The 27,982-nt window shown below is 49.5% G+C and overlaps 1 protein-coding gene across 1 annotated transcript in view; it reads right to left on the reverse strand.

The window, feature by feature from the left end:
• The window catches only part of LOC123230551 (zinc finger protein 184-like), a 25,958-nt gene extending 14,570 nt beyond the window's left edge, over window positions 1-11,388 (reverse strand). The window contains exons 1-3 of the mRNA XM_044656683.1: window positions 11,316-11,388; window positions 8,384-8,475; window positions 177-303 (exon numbers count right to left, since the gene is read on the reverse strand). Coding sequence (XP_044512618.1) covers window positions 177-303; window positions 8,384-8,425 — 169 coding nt within the window. The 5' untranslated portion in view covers window positions 8,426-8,475; window positions 11,316-11,388. The remainder of the gene's footprint in view (window positions 1-176; window positions 304-8,383; window positions 8,476-11,315) is intronic.
• Window positions 11,389-27,982: the final 16,594 nt, after the last annotated feature.

A 27,982-nucleotide genomic window follows, 5' to 3' on the forward strand; every position in this document is an offset into this window, starting at 1 on the left:
GGGGCCGCAGGGCATGGGGGGGGGGCTGCAGGGCAGGGGGGAGGCTGACCAAGGGCTGGGGGGGGGCCACGGGGCAGGGGGAAGGCGCTCATCACCCCCAGGCCGGAACCACTCAGGGCAAGATCCCTCCAGCACGTGGGGAGGGCAGTTCTGGGGGTGGCGCTGGCCGGCCTTACCCAGGCACACGAGGTTCCTGAAGTTCTCCAGCATCACGTCCCGGTAGAGCTCCTTCTGGAAGGGGTCCAGGTGCCCCCACTCCTCGGGGGTGAAGTCCACGGCCACGTCTCTGAAGGTCACGGAGGCCTGGAACAACAGGTCTGTGCTGAGCCGGGACCCCCCCCACAGAGACGGGCAGGAGCTGTACGTGACCCCCTGATCGGAGTCACGGACCAGAACACGCTATCGTGAGAAAAGGCACCTGCTGACAGCCTGGGCGAGGGGCCTGGTCCCGGGAGAACTCGCCGTGGCCCTCAGAAAGTCAGCAGAGCCCCCCGTTGTTTCAGTTCTTCTCTAACGGCCTGATGGTCAAGACCGCGTCACCGTGTCCTCCCTCGTCCAGGCAGCACCCCCTTGAGGGTGGCAGCCCACCCTCCCCCTGCCATGCCCGGATCCCCTCCTGGATCTGCCCCTTCCAGCCCCCTCCCACCTCCCTCTGTGGGCGTCTTGTGAGGGGGGAGCCCCGCAAGCATGCAGTCTCTTGGGGGAAGGCCTGTGCTTGTCACAGGGCTCCCTCTTGGGGAAGAGAAGCCTGAGGTTCACAGAGGTCCTGCCTCCATTTACACGAGGAACAAGAACTCATGTTTCTGATGTACTTTTCGTTTACAATTTGCTAAACTCACAACAACCCTGAGAAGCAGGCAGGGCAGCATCAATCCACCATCCCTACATGACGGAAGACAAAACGAGGAAATAGACCCCTCGGGTTCTGTAGCCGGCCGGTCACTAGAAGAATTGGGTCTCAAACCCGGGCTGTCTAGCTCCCCAGGCCGTGAGCTTTCCCCACTATCATTATCTCTAGCTAAATTAACTCACAAATGAGAAATAATGACAAAAAATGTGAAAGGTGGGAGCCTAGCAGTAGTAGCCCTTAAAGTTACTCTAAAGCAATATTCTGATTAAATCATGATCGTGTCTGATGCCAGGAGGAGGGATCACAAAAGAGCCACCGCACAGTGCCAACGAGCACAAGGTCAAGGAGACCAACCAATCCTGGGAGGACTGATGAGATTCTGTGCCAAGACAGGGGACCTGAACTTATTTGGGGGTTTGAGGAAGGGGCTGTTTGCAAAGTCGGATGCAGAATTCCCCTGTGCCAGAACCAGACTTCTACCAAGTACCTCAGTTTGGTTGCCATTTTGGCCCCCCTATCCCTGAGAGCAAAAGTAAAATTAGATCAGGGAATGAGATTTACTTTTCTGCTTCAAAATCTAGTCCATTTTCTCTCTCTTGTATAGTGTGGTGTTTCTCTGTAGTCCTGGCTGCCAACTGGGTAAGTGCATAATTGTTACTACAGGCTTGTGGGACATAAATCACTTTAATCAGTCTCTGATTCAAGGGCCTGTTATGGGCTTAGTTTTCCTTATTTAGAAATTTTACACATGAGACTTTGATATTTTACGTTTCATCCATAAGTTATTTTTTCTCTTTATTTTATTTATTTATTCATCCATTCATCCATTTATTTACTTATTTTGTGTTTTTGCATAACTCAGCCATGTATCCCAGAGTGATCTGTGTGTTGGTCAACATCCTCCTCAGGGGGGATTGTATTATTGTCATAAAATTCTAGATTCATAAAAATGTTTCTTGTTTGAAAGTCATTTTAGGATAAGAAACTTGCTACCTCCCCAAATCCAGTAAGTGAACTATTTGGAGAAGGCACCATGGAGATGCCTGCAGAAACCTCACCTTGCACCAAAAGATCCCGAATGAACTTTGGGATGTAGCGAAATTGAACTTTGGGGGGGTTGAATACATTTATTTTGAATGTAAACTCTTATGCCAAAGGGAACTGTCCCCTAATTGGTTTTTTGCTAATGCGCCTAGCAATCATTATTGGTCTTGTTCTCTTTCTCTTTTATTTCCCTCTTATCCCTAAATTACTGTAGTTTCCTCTTAGAAGATACAATATTGTATGCACCTCTGGTTAAAGATCTTTAGAGAGATAAATTGGTTATGTGAAATGGTTCACTGGGGAAACTAGGTATCTAAATCTGGGAGATTTCTACATGCTCGTTTCCCAATGGAATCACAGGGGGCATTGTATAATGAGAATTTTGCTCCCCAGGAACTCTTTCTCCCAGCATCCCATCTTCCTTCTCACGTTACATGCTGATGTAGAGAGGATAAAGTTTTGTGTAGCTCTGCCCTCACTCTCTTCTCTCAGAACCGTGGCTGTGGAGGTGGGGTGAGGTGAGAGGCAGGAGAATTTTACTGAGGTGTTCTTTACTCAGGTTTTTACTTTTGTCCTTTTATTTCTTCTACTTCAAATAATTATTATTAAATCTTATAAAATATAATACTTAGAGTTATTGAATATTAATTTTAATCTTACAAAATGACCATCAGCTCTTTGATCCAGCCACACCACTGCTGGGTTTGTGCCCCAAAGAGATAATAAGGAAAAAGACTTGTACAAAAATATTTATAGCTGTGCTCTTTGTGGTGACAAAAAATTGGAAAATGTCAGGGTGTCCATCAATTGGGGAATGCTGAATAAATTATGGTATCTGTTGGTGATGGAATACTATTGTACTGAAAGGAATAAAGAAATGGAAGATTTCTATGTGAACTGGAAAGACCTCCATGAACTGATGTAGAGCGAAAGGAGCAGATCCAGGAGAATGTTGTACACAGAGACTGATACACTGTGGTAAAATTGAATGTGGTGGATTTTCTCTACTATCAGCAATGCAATGACTCAGGACAATCCTGAGGGACTTGTGAGAAAGAATATATCCACATCCAGAGAAAGAACTGTGGAACCAGAAATGCATTAGAAAAATATATGATCGACCATGCAGTGAGATAGGGATGTGATTAGGGTTCTAATGTTAAAGGATGACTCTACTGCAAACATGAATAACATGGAAATAGATTTTGAACAATGCTACATGTATAACCCAGTGGAACTGCTTGTCAGCTTTGGGAGGGGAGAGGATAAAGCGGAGGTTGGGAGGGGGAGATAGGGGAGGATCATGAATTATGCAACTATGAAAAAATATTCTAAATAAAAAAATTTTTAATGGGTAAATGACTTAAATATGAAGAGTGAAATCATAAGTAAATTAGATGAACATAGAATAGTTACCTGTCAGACCTGTTCAAAGGAAGGAATTTTAGACCAAGCAAGAGATAGAGAACATTGCAAAATGTAAAATGAATGACTTTGATTACATCAAATTAAAAAGGCTTTGTACAAACAAAACCAATGCAACCAAAATGAGAAGGAAAGCAACAAACCGGGAGAACATTTTTATAGCAAAACTCTCTGACAGAGGTTAATTTCCCAAATATATAAGGAAATAAGTCAAATTTAAAAAAAAAAAAAGTCATTCCCCAATCAACAGATTGTCAAGGGACATGAATAGGCAGTTTTCATAGGATGAAATCAAAACTATCAATAAGCACATAAAAAAGTATTCAAAATCCCTCCTGATTAAAGAAATACAAATTAAAACAACTCTGAGGTACCATCTTACACCTGGCAGATTGGTCGATATGACAGTAAAGGAAAATAATAAATGTTGGCAGGGATGTGGCAAAATTGAGAATGCATTGCTGGTAGAATTGTGTGTCCAACCATTCTGGAGGGCAATTTGGAGTTATGCCTCAAGGGCTTTAAAAGATTGCCTACCCTTTGACTCAGCCATACCACTGCTGGGTTTGTACCCAAAGAAATAATAAGGAAAAATATGTGTACAAAAATATTTATAGCTGCGTTCTTTGTGGTGGCAAATTTTTGGAAAATGAGGGAGTGCCTGTCAACTGGAGAATGCTGGTAATTGAATACTACTGTGCTGAAAGGAATAATCAACTGGAGGAATTCCATGTGAACTGGAAGGACCTCCAGGAATTGATGCAGAGCAAAAGAAGCAGAACCAAGAGAATGCTGTACACAGAGACTGATACATTGTGGGATGATCATATATAATCAACTTTGCTACTGATAGCAATGCAATGACCCAGGACAATGCTGAGAGACTTATGAGAAAGAACACTATCCACATCCAGAGAAAGAACTGTGGGAGCAGAAATGTAGAAGAAAAAACATAGCATCTATCACATCCAGCCATCTTTGTTAAACTCCCAAACTAGATATCAGAGTCTATCAATGGCCATGACATAATTACAATGAAGAATCCAAGATGACAAAAAAAAAAAGGGAAAATCTCACTAAAGTAATGGCCTCTCTGTGAACCATGGAAGTTTGGGAAGGTTTTTAAAATTTTGAAAATATAGTTAAAACCAGATTCATCTTTTAAAAGGGCAGAACCAGATGATGGTCCCGTATCCCTACAAAACAGAACAATAGACCTAAAAGACAAAGGCAAACTGGACATTCTAAGAAATAGTGATATTTCAGAAAGTGATGAAAAAACAGAATCTGAATCATATAATCCATGTAATAATAAAGCATAAGAAATTGCCCAGAAATCATGGAAATAGAAGGGAAAATGTGAATAGTGTTGTTTTTAAAAATGAGGAAGGCAGATACTAAAAGGGAGAATAGTATTTTAATAAAAGCCATGCTGATAGAGATAAAATCATTAGACCACGTGCCTGTAAGTATTCAAACTGCCACCTCAGCCATTTTTACCTTTCGTACCTTCCCGCGCCCGGTAGCTAAAGAGGCAGTTCAAAGTCACTTCCCCCTATTTTAAAACAGTCCCTCACTTTGAATACGTAATCCAAAACAGGAAACCCATTGGGGATCACGGGAAATGTAGTTCCAAGTATCCCAAGTGATTTTAAATAACACAATAGGAATCACTGAACTAGGAGGAATCTTGAGTTTGACTCACCCACAAATATAGTGACCAAGTTTTAAAATTTCAGGGTCAAGGAGAAATTCTTGCAAGCAGCTGGGAGTAATAGACTTGCACATCAAAAACACAACTGTGAATTTCCCTGGAATACCCAAAGGGGACAAGAGATGAAGGAGAGACTACAGCAGCATATATTGAAAAGTATAGGAAATTGGTCTACATTCTCAGATCGATATCCATTGGCAGAAACGAGTATATTCCACCAAAGGAAACCTTTCTTCTCAGTTAGGTCACAAAGTTTAATTTCATGCTGATGAAAACTTCAGAACTGATTTAGATAGGCCCAAAGCTCAGTGATGGGACAAATAAGCAGTTTCATCTAGGACTGACTTCAAGTAAGAGGTTGAGGATGACTAAATGTTTACATGACGTAAGGAAGTGATCAATCTATGGCTGCTTTTAAGACACATCTAGTATCAAGGCCACAGAAGAAATAGGTCATTCTGCTTTCTCAGCAAAACTCAAACAAATAGCTTGGCAGAAAAGAAAAATTTTAGACCAGTATCTAATCTTATATATCATGAAAGTAAAAAAACAAATAAATTACCTAAACATTTGAAAAATACAATATGGGAGAGATTAGGTTAAATCAGCATCTCACACCCTACACTAAGATAAATTCAGAATGGGTGAATGTCTTGAATATAAAGAAGGAAACTATAAGTAAATTAAGTGAACACAGAATAGTATACTTGTCAGATCTATGGGAAAGGGAAAATTTTAAAACCAAGCAAGAGTTAGAAAAAATTACAAAATGTAAAATAAATAATTGTGATTATATTAAATTAGAAAGGTTTTGTACTAATAAAAATAATGTAACCAAAATCAGAAGGGAAACAACAAACTGGAAAAAAATCTTTATAATAAAAACTCTGACAGAGGTCTAATTACTCAAATATAAAAGGAACTAAATCAATTGCATAAAAAAAATCAAGCCATTCCCCAGTCGATAAATAGGCAAGGGACATGAATAGGCAATTTTCAGATAAAGAAATAAAAACTATCAATAAGCACATGAGAAAGTGTTCTAAATCTCTAATAATTAAAGAAATGCAAATCAAAATGACTCTGAAGTACCACCTCACACCTAGCATATTGGCTAAAATGACAGCAGGGGAGAATAATGAATATTGGAGGGGATGTGGCAAAATTGGGACATTAATTCATTGCTGGTGGAGTTGTGAACTGATCCAAAATTCTGGATGGCAATTTGGAACTATGCTCAAAGAGTATAAAAGACTGCCTGCCCTTTGATCGAGCCATACCATTGCTGGGTTTGTACCCCAAAGAGATCATAGATAAACAGACTTGTACAAAAATATTTATAGCCATGCTTTTTGTGGTGGCAAAAAACTGGAAAATGAGGGGATGCCCTTCAATTGGGGAATGGCTGAACAAATTGTGGTATATGTTGGTGATGGAATACTATTGTGCTCAAAGGAATAATAAACTGGAGGAATTCCATGTGAACTGGAAAGACCCCCAGGAATTGATGCAGAGTGAAAGGAGCAGAACCAGAAAAACATTGTACACAGAGACTGATACACTGTGGTAAAATCTAATGTAATGGACTTCTGTACTAGCAGCAATGCAATGCAATCCTGAGGGACTTATGGTAAAGATGCTACCCACATTCAGAGGAAGGACTGCAGGAGTGGAAACACAGAAGAAAAACAACTGCTTGAACACTTGGGTTGATGCGGACATAGTTGGGGATGTAGATTCGAAATGACCACACCAATGCAACTATCAATAGTATGTAAATAAGTCTTAATGGATCACACATGTTAAAACCAGTGGAAATATGTGTTGGATATGGGGGGGGGTGAAGGGGAAAGTAAAAACAAGAATCATGTAACTATATTTAGAAAATATATATATATAATATATTTAGAAAATTTTTCTAAAAAAATAAAATATCTAAACCTTAAAATAAATAAATAAATAAAATAGGGAGAAAAAAATAAATATTTGAAAAATCCTACCACAAAGAATTGAAGAAAAATGTGAGAGTATTCTACAACTTCGTGTCAGGAAAGAATAAATATATGGACATAGGTTAAAGAACATTATAGAAGAGATAACTGTCTTTATATGAAATTAAAGGGCATTTGTACAAATAGAAATCAATCAAGACGTAATGAGAATAAAAACCTTTAAGGTTTGGGGGAAAATATTTTTTTTCCCCAACAGCTCTGATAAAGGTCTACTACCCCAAAGGGGCAGAGTATCACATGAATTGATTGATTAAATCATTCTCGTCTTAGAGAAGTTGTCAAAGGATATGAAGAAATGGACAAATCAATCAACAACACATGGAAAAGTGTTCCAAGTCGTTACCAAGAAAAGTGAGAATTAAAACACTGTTTAGCTGTTATCTCGAACCCATGAAAGTGGCAAGGAGATGGAAAATGGAAACACTGGAGGGACTCTAGGCAGAGAATCCTTCTAATTTATTACTGACAAAGCTGTGAACTGGCCTAACATTCCCTGAATACAACTGGAACCATGCAAGAAACGGAATTCGAGGAGGCAACTGAATGGCTCAGGGGATGGAAAGTCAGTTCCAGAGACAGGAGGTCCTGGGTTCCAATCTGGCCTCGGACACTTCCTAGCTGTGTAACCCTAGACAAGTCACTTAACCCCCATGGCTTAGCCCTTCCTGCCCTTCTACCTTAGAACCAAAACACAGTACTGATTCTAAGACGGAAGGTGAGGGTTTAAAAAGGAAAAATGGAACTCCACTTTTCATTTGCTTTGGTTTCGGAATTTCAGGTCCAGGCTTCTATCTTCACGGAGGTCACCGACTGCGTAGTGAGCATTGCTCAGAGCCTGCTCTCTCACAGCAGGGCTGCTACACCTCCCCCTTGAAGGGGCTGATTGCCTCTAATGACATAAGGTCTGTGGGGTTTCTCTTGGCAACGTTTTTCCTGGTGTTCCATTTCCACTTCTATTTCCATTTTACAGATGCGGAACTGAAGCAAATAAGTGACTTGCCCAGGGTCACATAGCTATTAAGTGTCTAAGCCCAAATCTGAACTCAGATCAGAGGGGCACGGTGGACCCCTCCAGTCTCTTGCCGAGAAAACCCCCAATGAGGTCCCAGAGTCAGACTGAAATGACCGAACACCAACCACCTCCTCATTCCCAGGCAGGTGCTCTGGCCCCGAAGTGCTGAGCTGCTTCCTTAACAAACGTCTTGGACTCCACCGAATGTTACAGGAAGAGACAGGCAGAAATAGGGAGCTTTTCTCCCAGTAGCCGATAAAGGAAACAGGATGGAGCGGAATGTGGAGGCAACTCGCTTATCACAGAAACCACGGAGATGCTCTTACCTGCTGGGGCTGGGCCTGGGCCGTCAGGTGGACCGGAGCCATGCCTTTCACTTTCAAGTTGTCGCCTCTAGAGGAAAGTGCTCGGGGCAGAGCTGGGGAAGAGAGGGATCGATGAGAGACGAACCGGCCCTCCCTGCGCACCCACATTTGGGACTCGAAAGCCCCTCAGAGACTCCGGCAAGGCCCTACGGCCAGAAAGAGCATATTCTCAACTTGGCTCGATCCAAAAACTATTAGTGCCTACCGCCAGCCAGGAGCTGGGGAGCCAGGGCCAGCAGACTCCCACAAGGCAAGCAGGCAGCCCACCCTCCCCACCCCCTAGCACCAGAGCCAAGGACGCCCAGGAAAGCCAATGAGAAACTAGAGTCAGTGCCTTCTGCCCCCCGGAGCTGTCCAAAGGCCCCCCAGCCTGCTAGACCCTGCGTCCGGGCTGGCAAGGGCAGAGGGGCTCCCACGAGAAAGCTCTCTGTGGGTCAGACACAGAGCGGGGCAGCACGCCCAATGGGACGGTCCAGGTTGGTGGCTCCAAGCTCAGGGGTCTTCTGTCCAGAGGGGCCACAGAATCAGTCAGCTAGCTGGCCAATGCGCATTTATTAAATGCCTTCTGTGTGCCAGGCCCAAAAGAATGTCCCTGCTGTCGAGGAGCTCCCAGCCTAAAGGAGAATCGACTTGCAAACAAGCCACACACATGCCCACATACCTACACACACGTGTAATATAAAGTGACACGGGCAGAACATGGGCCTGGAAGCCAGGGAAGCTGGAAGGCAGAGGCAGGAGGGAGAGGATTCCAGGCCTGGGGATAGCCTACCGGTGCTCAGTGGGGAGAGGGAGTGCCCTGTGGGGCAAAGCCCAAGGCCAGGCTCAGCTCTGGGGGAGAAGCTGGGAAAGGGTGTGTGGGAGGGGGAGGCAGGTCAGGAAGGGCCTTTTCTAGGTGATCCTGGAGCTGACAGCAAAGCCCCAGAGCTCCCTGAGGAAGTGGAGCCGGAGGAGGGCTAAGGCGGCAGGTGCCAGACGAAGGGGCAATCCAGCAGCTGGACTGGCAGGGAGAAGCGGCCGTGGTGTGAGGGGCCTCGAAGATCCGGGGCCCAGCCTGCTCAGGGATCTCAGCATGGATACCCTCCACAATTCCAGGGGATTCTTGAGGCCCAGGACAAGGCTAACGAGGGCCGTCCAAGCCCCAGAAGGATGGAGGAAGAGGAGCCGGCGCCAGCCCAGAGCGAACACCCAGAAAGTGCTCAGGGCCTGCGCCAGGGCTAGGGCAGAGCACCGACACTGGGAGCGAGCGAGGCTGGCCGCCCCGGACACAATCTATGACGCTAAGAAGACGAACTTCGAAGGGGACAGACGCGGAGTTTTCCACTTGGGAATGAGGAAACCCCCTTTCCAAGGTAACAGCAGCAGCAGCAAGCGTGGAGAGCCCAGCAAGGCTGGCAGAGCAGCCCAGCAAGGCTGGCAGAGCAGCCCAGCAAGGCTGGCAGAGCGCCCCAGCTCCCTCAGTCTTCCCAGCACCCCTGGGACACAGGTGCTCCTCTTAGCCCACTTCACAGAGGATGAAACTGAGGCTAAGGATGCTTAGGCAACTGGCTCAGCCACACAGCGCACAGCTGAGGCAAGATTCAAACTCGGGTCTTTCTGAAGGAAAGGCTGGCATCAGGCCTCTCTCTAGTCTGCAGGTGACCTGCGGCCTACACTTCGCATTAGATCTAATCAGATCGTGGGTTGTCCCTGCCGGATCGCAGCTGAAAAATGGCATTGATGAGTCCAGGGAGGGCCTGGGCATCTGTCAATCTACAGAGCCTTCCCTTCCGCCTCAGAGTCCTGGGTGGGCAGTAGGAAGGGCTAAGGGACTGGCCGGGGTCCCCCGCTAGGAAGTATCCAAAGCCACCTCCAGGCCACCCGGCGGCCATTTGGAAGAGAAATGAGTGAGCTGTGTAGAAAGAAGTGGCAAAAAGGCGGATGGAGGCTTAGTGGCAGGGTGGGGCGGAGGATGCTGCTTCTCCCCGGGGGTCTTCAAGCAGAAGCCAGGGAAACCGACAGTGTGAAATGGTCACGGGAGCCCTCCCCACCCCCACCCGCCGCCCCCACTCCTCGCCCCCTCCCCTTGGGTCCTCTGGGGGTTCGCCGTGCGAGCATTCTGTGCACAGATACGCTCCCCGCAGGGGCTGGCCCCTAGGAGGCCCTCGGGATCTGCTGAACGAGGCTAGATGAGCTCTGTCACCCGCATCCCCACCCCGCGGCGGCTGGGGTGGGGGGAGCAGAGCCGTGGGGAGTCCTAGCCCCGATCTCTCTCACTCCCGGGCTTCATCTAAGCCCGGCCCAGGCGGAGAGGGAGAGGCAGCCCCCGCCCCCACCCCCACCCCCACCCCGCGCTGGGCCCGCTCCTGATGCCCACCCTGCGGCGCCTCCAGGACCCTCGAGTTGGGCTCCACTGCTGAGGCCCCGTTTCTCGGGCAGAATGTGGGCATCGACCCCCAGGGCGAGGGGAGGGCCGCGAGACTGGAGAGGGGGAGGAGGGGGAGGGGTTCAGCTGTCAGGGCAGGGCAGGCCAGGGCCAGCGCGAAGGACCGGCCGCCGCNGTTCAGCTGTCAGGGCAGGGCAGGCCGGGGCCAGCGGGAAGGACCGGCCGCCGCCACCTAAGGAGACTCTCCACGCCCCGGGCCAGGCCTCGGGGCTACCAGGGAGGGGCCGAAGCGCCGGGGGCGGAACCGAGCAAGGGCCTGACAGAGCAAAGGAAGGGCCCAGAAAGAGAACGCGAGCTCCCGGAGAGCGCATGCACGCTGGAACAAGAGGCCGGAGAAGGGAAGCAGTGGCGCCGCTGATTGGCTCACCGTCCCCCTCCCCACCACACGGACCAATGAGCTCCGAAGCCAAGTGATGGGCGCCCCGCCCCCCGCCCGGCCTCCCAGCCCAGCCTCGGGCCCGTACTCACACCCCAGCCCAAGATGGAGTCAGGGCTGGAACCCCTGCAGTGGCGGCTGCGGAGGATGGAGCGGAGCCGAGGCGGTCGAGAACGTGCCTAGGAGTCCAGAAGCTCAGGATGGCGGGGCCCGAACGAACGGGGCTGACGGCGGTGCCGCCGAGGATGGGGACTTGGCGGAAGTGACGTCAGCCACTCTGCCTCACGTTCCTTCGGTTCCAGCCCATCGCGGCTTCTAAGCCAATCGGGGGAAGAGGGTTTCTGACCGCTCCCCTCTCGCCGGGGTTTCCTTGGTAACCAGGCTGGATTAGCAACACCTCTTGGGAAATGTAGTGCGGAGGCCGGAGACGGCGTCTGCGCATGGCTCAGCGGGGCCCGACCGAGGGTGCCTCGCGGCCCCGCCCTCCTCTGGAGCTCCCTCCCCCAAGATCATCCCCAACTTTTATTAAAGAGAAAGGCCCGGGCCCCGCCCAGGCCGCGGCCGTGGTCCCCGTTCCCATCGTGGCCAAGTCTAAGGGCCTTTTCTCAGTCTGTGGCTAAACACCGCCGCCCCCTGGGCTCGAGCCTTGTCCGTGCTGTTGCCCGGGCCAGGAGTGTCCCCCAAAGGCTCCGCCTGGTTCCCTTCTCCTTACTGTCGGTCAGCCCTTTCTGCCACGTCCCACTTTCTGGGTCCGTGTGGGGTTTTCTCAGCAAAGATCCGGGAGTGCTTCGCATTTCCTCTCCAGCTGGTGTGACAGATGAGGAAACTGAGGCCGGCACAGAGAGGGGACTTGTCCAGGGTCATACAGCTAGTCCGTGTCTGAGGTCACACTTTTCTTTGTGCTCTCGCCCTCCCGGGGTCCCTACATGCCCGCTGGTGGAAGGACGGATCCTTCCCAGGAGAGTCACCTTTTTTTCTGCCTTTGCATTCCCAGTGCTTGGGGAAGCCTGGCACACACTAGGTGAGCTGCGTAGAATGGGCACAAGACGCTGGGTAGTGCTCAGGCAGGGGCGAGGAGGCTCGCCAAAATCCGGAGAAAAGACTATGGAGGACCCAAAGGCGGTCAGTAGCCTCCCAGGCTACCGAGAAGCCCCGAAGACGAAGATTAGGAAGTCTTTAAACCTGACCGTGAAGAGATCACAGATCTAAGCCAGGCACCTAACTTCCAGCCTCACTTCTTCAGCTTCGGCTCCCACCGGAGGCGTTACTCCATTGTCCGGAGCGACCCTGCGAGCTTGCAGGCTAATTCACTCCGCTGATTGACTTTTCTCTTTTCTGTTCTCGCCTAGAGCCCGCGGCGTGGTGCAGCGAGACCTCCTTCAGAACTCCCCCGGCCCGATTTCCCTTGAGATGCTGGACTGTTTCTTCCAGACGAGCTTTATTATTCTGTTTTTGTTTAAGGGGGGGGGGGCCGAGGAGGGGGAATAAACAGCCAGTCAGATAGGAGGAAAGACAAGAGGGTCATGATGCATTTTTAAATGAACAGAAGAGAACGAGAGGAAAGTCAGAAGGAAACACGAAGAATGCCAGCTTTGAAAATGAGTCTTCAAAGGAAAACAAACCATGCAGAACCAAAAGCTGTGGAGCAGCGCTGGAGGAGGGTGATAATGGCACGATGATGTGCGAGATGCCAGCATGAATAAGTAAAGCTTAGCAAACCCTCACTGGCTCGGCTGCGAATGGACCAAAACATTCTAGAAACCAAGTGGTAATGAGTGGAAGAAAGTGAGGCAAATCTCCACACCTTTGGCCCAGCCAGGGATCAGCAGCAAAAAGAAGAACCCCACCGGCACCAAATGATTTACAGAAAAAAGACCCAGGAATAGCAAGATATTTAAGAACTCTTTTTGGATTAGCCCTTAACTGGAAACTAAAGAGGTGCCCCCTTATTAGGGAATAGCTTAACAAATAATGGTGTATGAATGGGATATTGCTACATTATAAGAAAGGGCAAAATGAAGTTACCAAGGAATCTGGGAAGCTCTAGGAACTGACCCAGAACCAGAAGAATTTATACAATAACAATGCCGGAAAGACAACATTTAAAAAAAACTTTAGAATTTCAATCAAGATGATGATGAACCATGATTCCATGACCAAAGATGATGCAAGATACCCACCAGAGAGGTCATGACTAACATACATTTTGGGACATTGTCAGTAAGGAAATTGGCTTTGCTTGGTTAAGCATATTTGTTATGAGGGCTTTCTTCCTTCCTTTCTTCCTTTCCTCCCACCCTCCCTTCCTTTACTTTTGGTTGCTTAATAAGGAGTAGGGAATGAACAGAAAAAATAAATGCACGATTAGAAAAATAATAAAGTTTTGGTCCAGTATGAATTATTTCACATTGGGTAACCTCTGCTTTTGTTGGAATAGCGTCCCATAATCACTGCATTATTCATAAGGCTTCTTGGTAGTATGAACTTTATGTTGGGTGAGCTCTGCTCTCAGGCGGAAGGCTTTCCCACACTCATTACATTAATAAGGTTTCTCACCAGTATGAATTGTCTGAGGTTTAGCCAGGGCTATCCTTTGGCTAAAGGCTTTCCCACATTCATTCATAAGGTTTTTCACCAGTATGAACTGTCTGATGTTGTGTGCTACCTGCCTGCTGAAGGCCTTCCCACATTCACTACATTCATAGGGTTCTCTCCAGTATGAATTTTCTTATGCCTAGTGAGGTTTGTACTATAATAGAAAGCCTTCCCACATTCATTACATTTATAAGGTTTCTCTTCAGAATGAATATTCTTGTGTTCACTAAGTTGTGCTCTCAGGCGGAAGCCTTTCCCACATTCACAGCATTCATAAGGTTTCTCACCAGTGTGGATTGTCTAATGTTGAACAAGTCCTATCCTCTGACTCAAGGTCTTCCTACACATTCATAGTGTTTCTCTCCAGTGTGAATATTCACATGCTGAGTAAACTGAGCCCTCACAGGGAAAACTTTCCCACATTCACTACATTCATAAGGTTTCTCCTCAGTGTGAATCCTTTGATGTTGTTTAAGTTCTCTATTGTGGCTGAAGGCCTTCCCACACATGTCACATTCAAAAGGTTTCTCCCCAGTATGAATCCTCTGATGCTGGGTGAGCTGTGCTCGCAGGCAGAAGGTCTTCCCATATTCACTGCATTCGTAAAGTTTCTCCCCAGTGTGAATTGTCTGATGTTGGTTCAGTCCCATCCTCTGGTTGATAGTCTTTCCACATTCATTACATTCATAGGGTTTCTGAATAGAATGACTTATCTGATGGTCAGTAAGGTCTGTTCTTGGGCTAAAAGCTTTCCCATTTTCATTATATCTATGTTCTTTATCTTCAGCTTGGTTTGTCTGATATAGCCCAAGTTCTGACTTCTGTCTCAAGGCCTTGCCACAATAATTATATTCATATTTTTCTTGATACTCATTATCTTTTGCAAATATCATCTTTGAGTCTATTTTATCACATATTCTTAAATCTGCATAATATCTGAAGCTCTTTCTGTACGTCACATTTTTCAAAACTTTTTATTATTCTTTTTTTTTTTTTTTTTTTTTTAATCTTGGGACTCCATTCTAGGAGCATAGGGCCACAACCAGTAGGCAATGGGTCACACAGTTGCTCAGGGGCACCCAGCTGGGAAGTGTCTGAGCCCAGACTTGAACCTAGGACCTTTCGTCTCTAGGCCTAGCTCTCAATCCACTGAGCTAACCCAGCTGCCCCTACTTTAGGTTGCAGTTTCTTTAGCAGATGTAGTTTTTACAGGGTGGGGTTGCTAGCCCCACGCCCAACCCTCCTCCTTTTTCATCCAGGCTAGGGACCGTCCTTGGCCCAGGAGTGGTAAGGGTGGGCAATAGGGGTCAAGTGACTTGCCCAAGGTCACACAGCTGGAAGTGGCTGAGGTGGGGTTTGAACCTAGGACCTCCTGTCTCTAGGCCTGGCTCTCAATCCACTGAGCCACCCAGCTGCCCCTTTTATTATTCTATGTTGTGGAAAAAGGATTGGCCCTAGACTGAAGTTTCTATCATATTTATTATATTCATGACAACTCTGTTTACTGTGATAATTAGATTAAGTCTACACTGCCAATCTTTAGATTTAATCACCAAAGGTGAGAGCACCTCCAATTTTGGGAGGTCCTTAACCCACTTGTGCTAGAGTGGGTGACAAATCAGAATCAACTGACTGCCCCCTAGGCAGTCCTATAAGAAGGGTCTATTGTGATTGGACATGCAAAGTAGGAGGGAGGCACAGGAAGTGACACATAAGTGACCCCTTTAAAAGGAGAAGGTCTTCTGCTAGAGAGAGGTCTTCTGGTGAAGAAGGAGGCTGGTGAAGGAGCTGTTCTGGTCCATGGAGGAGTGCTGGCTGGAGTGCTAGTCTGAAAGAAACGAAAAATGTTAACTCTCCTGTTACACATGCTGTTTGTGCACCCTCTCTTCTTCAGTGTTTGCTATTAAGAGCAATTGCTTTTTATGTCCCCTATTTTTGGGGGAGGGGCAAACCTCTCTAATTTGATCAGCAGGGTGTTTTTTCCTTCCCAATAAAGAGTTCCTACAACCCATCCAGTTTTTGGTTTGATCCAAAATTAAGTTGTATTCATTTGCTTCTAGGTCTAAGTTTTCTAATCCATTTTATCAATCATCTTTTTCTTTTTAAATAAAAAACCCTAATGTTCTGTCTTAGCACAACTATATGTATTGGTTCCAGAGCAGAAGAGTGGTAAGGGTAGGCAGTGGGGGTTAAGTGACTTGCCCAGGGTCACACAGCTAAGAGATGGATCCGATAATCATCTTCTTCTATTTTTAACTAGTACATGGTAGTTGTGGCAACAGTAAATAAGAGATTTTATAATGCTAGAGCTTCTGAATTCCTATCCTTACTCATTACTGTCCTGTCTAATTTGGGGACACATTTCCTAATAATTTGATGAGCTAATCTTTAAATCTTAAATTTACACAATAGTTTTCAAAATTATCAATGTGACCTTAGCCATGTTTCATTGTTCTTCCTGTAATTCCTCCCACCTCTGACATCTTCTTTAAAAATTTTTAAATTTTAAACCCCTACTTTCTGTCTTAGAATCAATACTGTGTATTAGTTCCAAGGCAGAAAAGTGGAAAAGTTTGGGCAATGGAGGTTAAATGATTTACCCAAGGTCCCACAGCTAAGACATTTCCGAGGTCAAATTTGAACTCAAGACCTCCTGTCTTTAGGCCTGGCTCTCAATCCATTGAGCCATCTAGCTGCTCCCAATACCAACATCTTTTTGATGGCTCTCCTGATGCCCAGATTAGAAATCAGGCTCTTTATAGCTCTGGGATCTACCACTGAAAAAGCCTGGAGTCAGGAGATGATGCTTCATATTTGAGGAAGAACCAGAAGCCTTTCCATGTCATTAGGTCCGAGCACAGGCAGGGGAGGATGCTGTAAGGAGGCTGGAAAAGCGGGATGACGTCAGGTGGTGAAAGGTGACAAGGCAAAACAGGCCTTTATTTCAGTCTGGCTGGGTGATTTCTCTCATTGCTCTGTTTTGTGATAATTAGATTAAAGCTACCCTGCCTATCTTTATATTTAATCACCAAGGGTGAAAACATCACCACTTAATTCACAAGTTGGGAAGTCTGTAACCCACATGTGCAAGAGTGGGCAATGAATCAGAATTGACTGACTGCCCCCTGGGCAATCCTAAGCAAAGCATCTTTTGTGATTGGCCACATAAACTAAGAGGAAGGCACAGAAAGTGACGGAAAAGAAGCACCTTTAAAAGGGAGTGACAACTTCCTGTGGGCTAGTTCTTGTTCGTTTTCCTGGAGTTGGAGATGCTGCTTGCTGGACCTGAGACCTGGGACCCTGAGACCTTGGTGAGATTGCTCTTAAATCTCTCTCTTAGAACTACACGTGGTGAGTGAAGAGGGCTGACTCCTTTAACCTCCCAGGAGGTACTAGCCTTCAGGAGGCTCCCTTGATTGGGAAAGCCCTTATGGCTAAAACCCTTGTTAATTGACTTTTAGGCTCTGGCTGGACCTCTGGAGCCCTGCCGGAGTAAAGCCCAGACTTAAATACAAATCTCTTATTCTACCCTCTTCTTATCTTTCTACTTCCACTCTCTCCTATATTTTGTAAATAAACTTCCATAAAAGTCATTTTAACATGAGGTTATTTTTAATTTGGGATTGATAATTGCTCAATCCCCTGGTGACCAACCTTTTAATATTCAACCAAAATAAACCCCTTTCCCCCTTACACAGTAACCCAGATCACCCACTCTTCTCCAAGTCCAGACATGTGAAATGGTGCTTATGACAAGAGTTGGAATCTTCCTACAGTTGAGGCTCACTTAACTTTTGTCTTATAAAAGATGGTTTGATGGAGGTGGGGGGTGGGAAATGATCATGGTGTAAGAAATAAAAAACATGAATAATCTTTAAATAAATGAATTTGGGCCAGCAGGGCAGCTCAGTGAATGGAGAGCCAGGCCTGGAGATGGGAGGTTCTAAGTTCAAATCTGGCCTCAGACACTTCCTAGCTGTGCGATCCTGAGCAAGTCACTTCACCTCCATTGCCTACCTCTTACTATTCTTATGCCTTGGAACCAATACACAGTAGTGATTCTAAGAGAGAAAGTAAGGGTTTAAAAAAATGGATTATCTTCCAAATGGTTTCTAGGCAAGAAAAATCCAAGAACCTCTTGTTAAAAAGGGAAAAAAATAAAGATTGGAAAAATCTTGGCCAGAAACATTTCTACCAAAAGATCTGCAAAAGCTGTGGCAGAAGAAGAGAGAGGAAAATAAGCTGAGAAGTACAATAATACTTGTAAAGTAAATCCATAGGTGAAGCTAAGATGGTGGAGTAAAGGCAGGGATTTGCCTGAGTTCTAAATTTATCTCCAAACAATGTACACCTCAAAAACACATGCTGGAGCAACAGAACCAACAAAAGAACAGGGGGAAATAATTCTCCATCCCAAGACAATACATGGAAGCTTCCATCTCCCTGGGATAAGAGTGGAGAATAGTCCTGCTCAGGCCTTGAGTTGATTAGGGGAAAAGCAAGGAGGCCCGTTATCACTACTATCATTCAATATTGTATGAGAAATGTTAGCTATAACAATAAGGCAAGAAAGAGAAATCAAAGGCAATGAGGAAAATAAACTCTCACTCTTTGTAGATGAGATGATTGTATACTTAGAGAACCCTGGAGAATCAACAAAAAAAACTAGCTGAAATCATTAACAATTTCAGCAAAGTTGGAGGATATAAAATAAACCAACATAAGTCATCAGTATTTCTACATACTACCAACAAAGTCCAACATCAAGAAATTGGAGAAATTCCATTTAAAAAAACTGTAGACAATATGAAATAATTGGGAGTCTATTTGGCAAGGCAAACCCAGAGACTATATGAAGGAAATTACAAAACACTTTTCATACAAATAAAGTCGGATCTGAACACCTGGAAAAATGTCCATCAGTCCTGGGCAGGCTAAGCCAATATGATAAAAAATGACAATTCTAAGTAAATTAATTTGTTTGGTACCATACCAAACTTTGGAAATTTTATTTTATAGCATTTGAAAAAATAACAGTTTTCAGAATATGGTATTGAAGTTATCTAGTCATGAAAAAAATGCTCCAAATCATTACTGGTGAGAGAAATGCAAATTAAAACAAGGCTGAGGGACCCCCTCTCATCTCTCCAATTGGCTAACATGATAGAAATGGAAAATGAGAAATGGTGGAGGGGAGGTGGGAAAACCTGGACTCGGATGCACTATTGGGGAGTTAAGGGGAACAGTTGGGAATGCTGCCCAAAGGGCTGTAAAACTGAGCCCATCCTTTGATCTCCCAATGAGGATCTGGGTCCCCAAGAAGGGTGTGCTGGGACAAAGAGAGGGACAGAATTTGGCAGGACTGCGCATGCCTAGTCTGTCTGGCGCCACTCTGCCTCTTTAAGGGGGGGTGGAGGAAGGGAGAGAGAAAAGCTAGAACTCAAAATTTTAGAAAATGAGTATTAAAACTTTTTTCATGTAATTGGAAAAGATTAAAAAAATAAGTTCGCCTAAACTCATCCTGTCTCTATGCGGCCAGCAGCCCCAGCCTTGCCGAGCTCTGCCTGCTCTCAGGCTTTGTTCTTCTTAGCTGGAGGGTGCTGTGAAGAGCCCCCAATATGAAGGCTGCAGCCAGAGATGACTCCCAGGGAGAGTTGGAGAGAGGAAGAGGGGGAGCCCTGGAGCTCCAGCTGGCAGATCATGTGGGGTTTGGACCCAGTCAGAACTGCTTATAGAAGAGGGGAGCCCTCAGGACAGAGGGGGATCTGGGAGCCTGGCTGGGTTCCCTGTCCTTGGGAGGATCCCCAGGGGTGTTGAGCAGGCCCAAAGGGGTGGTAGGAGGGATTGGGGCTTGGTTCTGATCCAGTCTCTGCTAGGAAGGTGGGGCCTACTTAGGGTTCCGCACCGGGATAGGGATCCTCGCCCAGGCCTGGTTCCTAATATACAAGGCCCAAACCCTCCCAGGAAGTGACAGCACCTCTTGGCCAGCCCCGCATCGGGACACGAAGCCCGAACCCCTCAAGCCTCGAGCCCCCCAGCCTTGACTAGAGCAGTAGAGACTCTCCTCTGGCAGTATGGAGGGGGGAAGGGCAGAAAACAAAGGAGCCACAAGACCAGGGCCCAGGGTCTGTGACGCCCCCACCCCCCTCCCATCTTTCTGGGCTTAGAAGGCTCCCGAGATGCCCAGCACACCCTGCCCAACACCCCCAAGCCTGCGGGCCTCACCAGGCACACCAGGGTCCGGTAGTTCTCCAGCATCACCTCTCGGTGCAGCACCCCCACTCATCCACCGCCATGTCCCAGAACGTCATGGAGCCCTGAAAAGCCCAATAAGCAGCTGTGACTCAGGACCCCCGACATGGGCAGGCCAGGCCAGCAGGAGCTAGTAAACACTCCTGCATTCCTCGAGGGGGCAGAGCCTATAAAGTGGCGGGTGCTCCCCCAGTTTTAGGGGGAGTCTGGGAAAGGGCCCACATGCGGCTGGAAAGGGTGAACCTCGGGCCCAGTCCCCGTCCTCTCTGCCATCTTGGCCGAGGTGCAGTGCTCAATCCCACAAACACTCTGAAGAGAGCTCACAGCTAAAGGCCAGACTCAGGAAAATGCTCTCGGTCCGCAGGATCCCCGCAAAGCAACCTCCGAGAGCCCTCCGGGTTCTTGTGCCATCCTGGGAAGAGCCTCAGCTCGTCTCTGGGATCCTCCTCACCTGGTATGGCCGAGCCTTTCACTCCCTCCAGTGTGTAAAGTCCCTTCCCTTCATGTAACAACCATGTTGTCGGCCAGCCCTGACCCGTTCTTTGTTCTCCTGTTCTTTGCCTTTTGGCTATTCAAGAGGGTCATCTGACCAGCTTTAAGCCTGCTTGGAGCAATGTGCCTCAATTTGCCCTTTTGTTAAATTTTTCTGGTGACATCCTTCATGGATCTTCAAGGGACCACAACTGAGTCACATTTGGAGTACCTGCCCCACCCCCCATCACCTTAATAAGAGAAGGCAAGGGGGAAGGGGAGAAATGAGCTAATATTTCCCAAGATCAAGCTCCAGAAGAGAGAGTTCCGGATGAGTCTGAATTGTTGATGTTTCTTGAAAAATTCCAGATGGTTTTCCAGGATGGATGGGTACTTCTCAGCTCCACCAACAATGTATTGGTGTTTCTCACAACCTCTCCCAAACTGGCCATGTTCACTTTCTGGTTTCATGAAGCGGAACCTCATTTTTATCTTGAATTTGTATCAGCGGTAATGTGGAGCAATCTTTGCCTGCTTTTACCATTGTACAATTCTTAAGAAAACTTTGGGCAGGTCTTTTGACCGACTACTGACTGAGGAATAGTTCTTAAGGCTGTAGGTTTGTGTATAAATCTGTGTGTCATTTCCCCATAGATTCCTCCCCAAGCCCTTGATCTGAAGGTCAGCATAATTAGGCAGCCATTCTGTGAGTTCCCCCCCTCAGTGCCCCACCTCCCATCTCTTCTGGGGACCAGCCTTCGGGGACAACCCCAGGATCAGGGATCCGGATTTAGCCCCACCTTTACAAATGGGTTTTCTCACGGCCTGTGCTGGGGTCTTGTCGCTCATCTAGGTGCGTTTTTGTAGGGGTCACAATGGACCACGTACACACGAGAGAAAGCCATGGCCACACTGAACCTCATGGCCAAAGCAAGGATTCAGGAAAAAACAAGATCTTAGGGCAAAAGCATTTTTCTGGGGGTGACTATCAGAGAACCTCTCCCTAACTCTACACAGGAAAGAATTGGGGGGCAAAATCTATCTCCCCAAAAGTCCATCTTTCATTTTACTGGCTGAGAAAACAATTGACCTTCTGCCTCCTGGAAAGGTGTTTCCAAGAGCATTAAGCTTCCCTGTTAGCGTTTCAGAGCACCTCGGGTTTGGCCTCTCCAGATCTTCCACCCCATCCTGAGTCTTGGAGCTTTACCCGTAATAAAGATTTGGGCAAACATAGGTTTAATCCGGACTTTGTCCCCTCGCCTGTCCCTGACACATCCGTCATGTATGGGTGGGTAATGATCTAATAAATGCCTCAGGCCAGAGCACCACCTCAACCCTTCCTTTGGCTCCCGATTCTTCTTTCAGGCCGACGTGCCCTCCCGTCAAAGGACTCTGCCTGGCCCCATGACACAGAAGGCTTCTTCTTTTGTTTACTCATTACAAAGGATGGCATGAAGGGGTGACACATTTGGAAAGGAAGGTGGTGGCAAAACAAGAGAAAGCAACAATAGGAAAAGGGACTCAGACTGAGGGAATGAGAGGAGGCCAAGAGGTCAGGAAGAGAAAAAGAATCTTGACTTGAGGGATCCTGGACACTCAGGGCTCTCATCCCCATTAAGGAGGCAACTTGCAGAATGGCTTAGAAAGCAAAATCTAAGTTTTTCATGCTTATAAGACATGGAGGAAGCCTAGAATCATACCGTTCTTTCCCTCCCTCTGTTCCTCCTTTTCTTCTTCCTTCCTTTCTCTCGTTCTCGTCTTCTTTTGCTCATTCTCTCCCTTTCTTGCTCCTTGACCTTCTTAGCATCAATTCTAAGACAGAAGAACAGTAAGGGGGAAGGGTCTTGCCCAGAGTCACCCAGCTGGAATGTGGCAGAGGCCAGATCTGAAGCCGAGTCCTCCTGATGCCAGGCCTGGTGGATTGAAGGGGCTCAGGAAAGGCTTTCCGGAGGGGGACGTGTGGCAGAGCCTGGAAGACAGCCAGGGAAGCCCAAGGCAGAGATGAGGCACAGGTCAGCCCAGAGTGGGGGGACGAAGGGTCTCGTGAGGTCTGGAAGGCCGTGGTGGGGAGTGGAAGCTCGAGCCCAGAGAGGGTGGCCAAAGGCCACTGGGCTTGGGGAAGAGCAAAGGCCATGAACGATGGCAGCAGGGAGCAAGGCTGAGGGGGTCACAGTGGGGAGTGGCCTGGGGGAGTCGGGCTGTGTGAGAGAGCCAGGGTGGGGGGGAAAGGCCAGGGAGGGGATTTCTGAGCTCTGCAGGTAGCACCCAGGGGGGATGTTTCTGAGGTACTTACAATGTGCCAGGCCCCAGGCAGCCTTTACCCTCCTCTACTCTTCTGGCCCTTAGTGACATCTTGGGAGGCTAATGAGGAGACAGAGGCGGGTGGAGGTTAAGTGACTTGACCAGGGTCATACAGCTAGTACATGTCTGAGGCTGGATCTGAACTCAGAGCATCCTGACTCTGGGTCCAGGGCTCCATCCATGGAGCTACCTCCCTGCCAGGACCTGAGAGTGTGAGGGGCATCGATCCGCCCCTTGTGTGAAGGCAGGAGCCACAGAGGGCCCTGTGGACACCGGCCTCAGTGGCTTCTGCCTGAGCATCAGAGAGCCTGCTCGTCAGCGTTTGATGCAGACACAGAAAGCATCTGAATGTCCCCAGCAAAGGGGCCAGCGCGATGCCGCCCTCATCCTGAGGGGGACAGAAGTCATGCCAGAAAAGAGAAGGCGCCACTCCCCTGCTGGGCTGGGGGAGGCAGAGCTGGAAAGAACACGGAGCCATGAGAAGCCAGGGGGGTCTGTCCACCCTCTCCCTGCCCAGCCACAGGACTGAATGTGCCCGAGGGGCCTGGGGCAGAGCTGCCACTGAGGGCGTCCCATTCTACTGAGAAAACCTATAAGCTAATGGAGGAATGGGTGCCACAGGGAGGCAGCACCTGGGCATGGGGATTGGGCGGGCCTCTGAGGAGTGGACCGTCCTACTTATAGGTAGGGGAGAGCCTGCAGGCGGGCCACAGAGCCTGGGAACAGAGCAGTGCTTATGGCCCCCCGGCGGGGGGGGGGGGGGGGGGGGCAGCAACACCCACAGAGACGCCCTTCCTGGATTTGGTTGATCATGTGAGGCTCTGGAGCCTGCCTCTGGCCAGTGGTGGCCGGTCCTGACTGGGTCTGGATAAATGGTAGAGGCTTGGTTTAGAGCAGGGATTCCCAAAGTGGGCGCCACCGCCCCATGGTGGGTGCTGCAGCGATCCAGGGAGGCGGTGATGGCCACAGCTGCATTTATATTTCCTATTAATTGCTATTAAAATAAAAAAATTAATTTCCAGGGGGCTAAGGAAGATTTTTCTGAAAAGGGGGCGGGAGGCCAAAAGAGTTTGGGAACCCCTGGTGTAGTGTCTGTCCAGGAAGAAGCAATCTGGGGCTTGGCCTCTGCCAGCTTGCCTCCCTCTACTCTCCGAGCAGGGGCTGGGCAATGGGGAGTGGGGGCTCCCCCCATCTTTTCCGCCTGGAGCAATGGACTCATCTGGGTGAGAGGCCCCTCGGGCCTGGCCACCTTTGCCTGGCAGGGTTCGTGGGGTCACAGGGCCAGGCTTCCTGCCAACCCTCGAGGAAACAAAGGGTTTTTTTTCTCTTACTGTAGAAGTAATGGGGAGCGCACTTTACCAAGCAGAGGGGTGGCTTGATCCAGGTCGTGGCCCTCATTGAGTCAGAGCTGACCGAGCACCTCAGAGAGAACAGTCACCCCAAGGGGGCTGGCCTGAGCTGGTCTTTCACTGCCATGCAGCAAAGGGCAGATGTGAAGCCCAAATGGTCCTGCTGTTGGCCAGACTGCCTGGAGAGCTTTCCCATTAGCCTCCTGGCAGTGATGAGCTGTTGGGGGACTCTGTCTGACTGTCTGTGTTCACTTTGATGGGGATCTGTCTGTCCTCTCTAGCGTGTATGAAGGAACAACCTTGGCATGTGGGGGCCCCATGTGGGCGGCTGGAGCAGGAGTCCATCGGCATCCCCCGAAATGGGCCAGTGCTACCAAGTGACGGCCAGGGTGTTGGCTGGACAGATCCAGAGAGCGGCTGTAGCTTGGGCCCCGGACGTGCCAACAGAGAGGGTTACTGAGCTAAAGAAGGTGGAGATGGGGAGTCCAGCCCCTCTCACATGTCACCCCCTCTGCTGTGGCTCACGGCTGCTCCATGTCCCCCTGAAAGAAGTGCTAGAACTGGGGGACCCTGGCCCCCAACCCCACCCACAGGGATCCTCTCTACAAGTTCTCTCCCTCGGAGAGAAGAAAGAACGCTATCCACATCCTGAGAAAGAACCGTGGGAGCTGAAACCCAGAAGAAAAACAACTGCTTGATCACATGGGTTGATGCGGACATGTTGGGGATGTAGACTCTAAACGACCACCACAGTGCAAATATTAATAATACGGAAATAGGTCTGGATCAGTGACACGTGTAGAACCCAGTGGAATTGCTCATTGGCTACAGGAGGAGGGTGGGGGGAGGGGAGGGAAAGACCGCGAATCCTGTATCTAAGTAATTAAACTTAAAAAAAGTTCTCTCCTCTGATTTGATTGGGTGAATTCACGCTGAGTGGAGCCAGCTGGCCGGGTCTCTCCTGATACTTCCTGGGGGGGGAGGGGAGGGGGATGCCCTCTTGTCGTCCCCAAACAAAAGCTGTTTTAAGCTTTACCGATGCCCAAACTGTAACTGTTACAAACTTAGCAAAAACAACATTTGGAAGGTTCGTAGTTTCAATATCTAAAATTTTGCTCCATCTCCTATTAAAAGTCAACATAACCACCACCTTGGGCTCGTCACCTCCATTTTACAGATTGAATCACTGAGTCCCAGGCCTCTCAAGCGACCCAGAAAGGGGACAGTGAAGGTCCGGAGGCCCCCAGACGCTGCCCCTGAGGGGAGGGCACCGAGGCAGCACAGGCCGGAAAAGGGAGGAGGGGGCAGGCGAACAGGAGCCAGAAGTGCAGTTCTGGGGGTTCTGGGGCGGCTCCAGGCGGAGGGTTCTGGGCAGGATGGCGGACTCCTGGGGATGCTCGGCCTTCCCTCGAACCCTCCACGTCCCGAAGGCATCTGGCCCCAGGCTGGCATTACGGCCATCATTCTGCGTGTCAGGCCGCCGTCCGTGGGTGCCGGCCATCAGCCCTGAACGCCGGCGCCATTTCCGCCTTTCTCCTCCTCGGCTGCGCAGCGGGTAAGGGCTGTGGACAGGAGCATAAGCGGCGGGGCGGGCGCCTCCTCCGCACACTAAGCCTGGCAGCGCGCTTTCGGCTCCTCCTCTCACCGGACCTTCTCGACAACCCCCGGACCTAGAGGGAGGGAGCGGGGGTGGGGGGGAGGGGAAAAGAGGGGTCTGAGTCCCTGATTGGCCAACTTTCCTCCGGGGCCGACCAACGGGCTCCTCCTCTCCCGAGGGGCGTGGCCACACCCAGGCCGAAGCGGACCGCGCCTATACGTCTCCCCCCCCTTACCCCGAGGGTTCCGGAGCTCCGCCCCTCGCTCCAGGCCCAGGCCCTCCCGCCTCGCACTCCCTCGGAGCTGGGGTCGCGGACATGCTGGACTTGGCCCTGGGGCTGCGGCGGAGGAGAAGAGAGCAAAGTCGAGAGGACTGAAACTGACGGGTTTAGACGGGGTCGAAGGCGAGACTGGCTGGGGGGAGCCGGGAGGGGGGGGGTGTCTGCCACGCCGAGACGGGAAAAGGTTTCTGGGAAATGTAGTGTAGAGCCGGGCAGGACCTCCGAGATGCCCAGTCCCCGCCCTCCCCGGGGGCGGAGCTGGGCGTGGCCGCTGCGCTTCCCAAGGCGGGAAGGCGGGAAGGGGGCTGCTGGGCTGGGGCGCCTTCCCTTGGTTTCCTAGGACTCGGGCTCCCGGAGGACCGGCGGTGGTGGAGGCCGAGCCGCAATTACGCCTTCCCTTGCTCGGCGGGATTCCCTCTTTGCCCCGATGGGCCAGTCTCACCGTCATCCCGGCCCTTTTGGCTTCTCGCGGGGTCTCGGCTCCCTCCTTAGGTGTCGATGTCGAGCTCCTGCTTGGGGTCCCCAGGGAGGGCCGGCTCTTTTCAGGGCTTCCCAGCCTCCTCTGGGCTGCCTCCGGGCCCCATGGCTCCAAGAAGTCGGGCAGGCCCAGGGGCCGCATCCCGGCCTAATGCAGGATGAGGGGAACCCACAGGCCTCAACCCTGGCTGTGCTAGGGGTGAAGCCTCGCCCCTGGCCAAAGAGGCGGATGCGGGGGCAGAAGCAGGCTCTGGAGGAGAGAGGGAGGCCGAGGCCGAGGTGCCCAGGTCCAGTTCTGGGCCAGTGTCCCAAAGGATGGGCAGCTGTGCCGGACTCAGTCTCCCCCTGAGGAACTCCATTGTGGCTGGGATGGCCGGGCTCTCCCTCCGCTACAATCGGGCCCTGTGTAGGGCGCTCTTTGGACAAACCGGGCCTGTTACTGTCGAAAGCTTCACTGACTGGGGATCAGGTTTTGCCCCCAGAACGCCTTCAGCTCCTGTCTTCAGGCTACACCCACTGCCCCCAATCCTGCCTGCTGGCTGCAGTTCCTTCGTGCTTTGTCTGGCCCCTGGGCTAAGCTAGGGAAACAGGCCACTGCCTCTCTGCCCCCAGATTCCTGCCGCTTGGGGTTTGTTCTTCTGTCGTGGCAGCAGGAATCCTCCGCTCAGGTTTTAGTGGCCGCTCTGTGCCCCTCCTTTCCATCCCGGGACACCTTGGGTGGGACACAGGAGACCCCGAGCTCAGCACGGATGGCCTGTCCGGGAGCCGATGGCCTGCTGTACCATCCCCCGATGGGCGCCGGCAGGAGGTTTGGAAGACGATGGATGATAATGAACGGGATGGCCACGTGGAGCCGAGAAGCCCGTGAATAAACTTAGACACTGAGCAAAGCCGCCTCCAGACATCCAAGGATGCTCGAGGAAAGAGCATCACAAGGCAAAAAAGGAAAACGGTTGGTGGGAATCATTTCAGCCGGGCCTGGACCTCCCATCAGGGTTCTCGAGGTCTTTGAGAGGAAACAGAAGGAATAACGAGGAGGAAAGCATCCGTGGAGGCCAAGTACTTCTGGGGAGACCCCGGAGTGAGGGGCGTCGTTGGAGGCATCTGAGGAGCTAATACGGCATTTGAAGCAGGAGGTGGGACGCTACAGAAAAAAATCTTGATTTTTACACGACATTAATACAAATGAAAGGACCCAGAAAATGTCAGTAGTTCCTGGCCGCACACAATCCTCCTGGGGGTGAGAGGGGGCGGCACAGGGGACTCACACAAGCCACGGATAGATAGTAAACCCTCCCCTTCCATCCTAGAATTGATGTAGTCTATTGAGGCAGAGGAACCGTGATGGAGGGTGGCCTTGGGGTGAAGGGACTTGCCCAGGGCCACCCTGCCAGGAAGCGGCTGAGGCCAGACTAGAACCCAGGATGTATACAGGAT

This window comes from Gracilinanus agilis, chromosome 1 (genome assembly GCF_016433145.1).
Source record: "Gracilinanus agilis isolate LMUSP501 chromosome 1, AgileGrace, whole genome shotgun sequence".
Lineage (NCBI taxonomy): Eukaryota > Metazoa > Chordata > Mammalia > Didelphimorphia > Didelphidae > Gracilinanus > Gracilinanus agilis.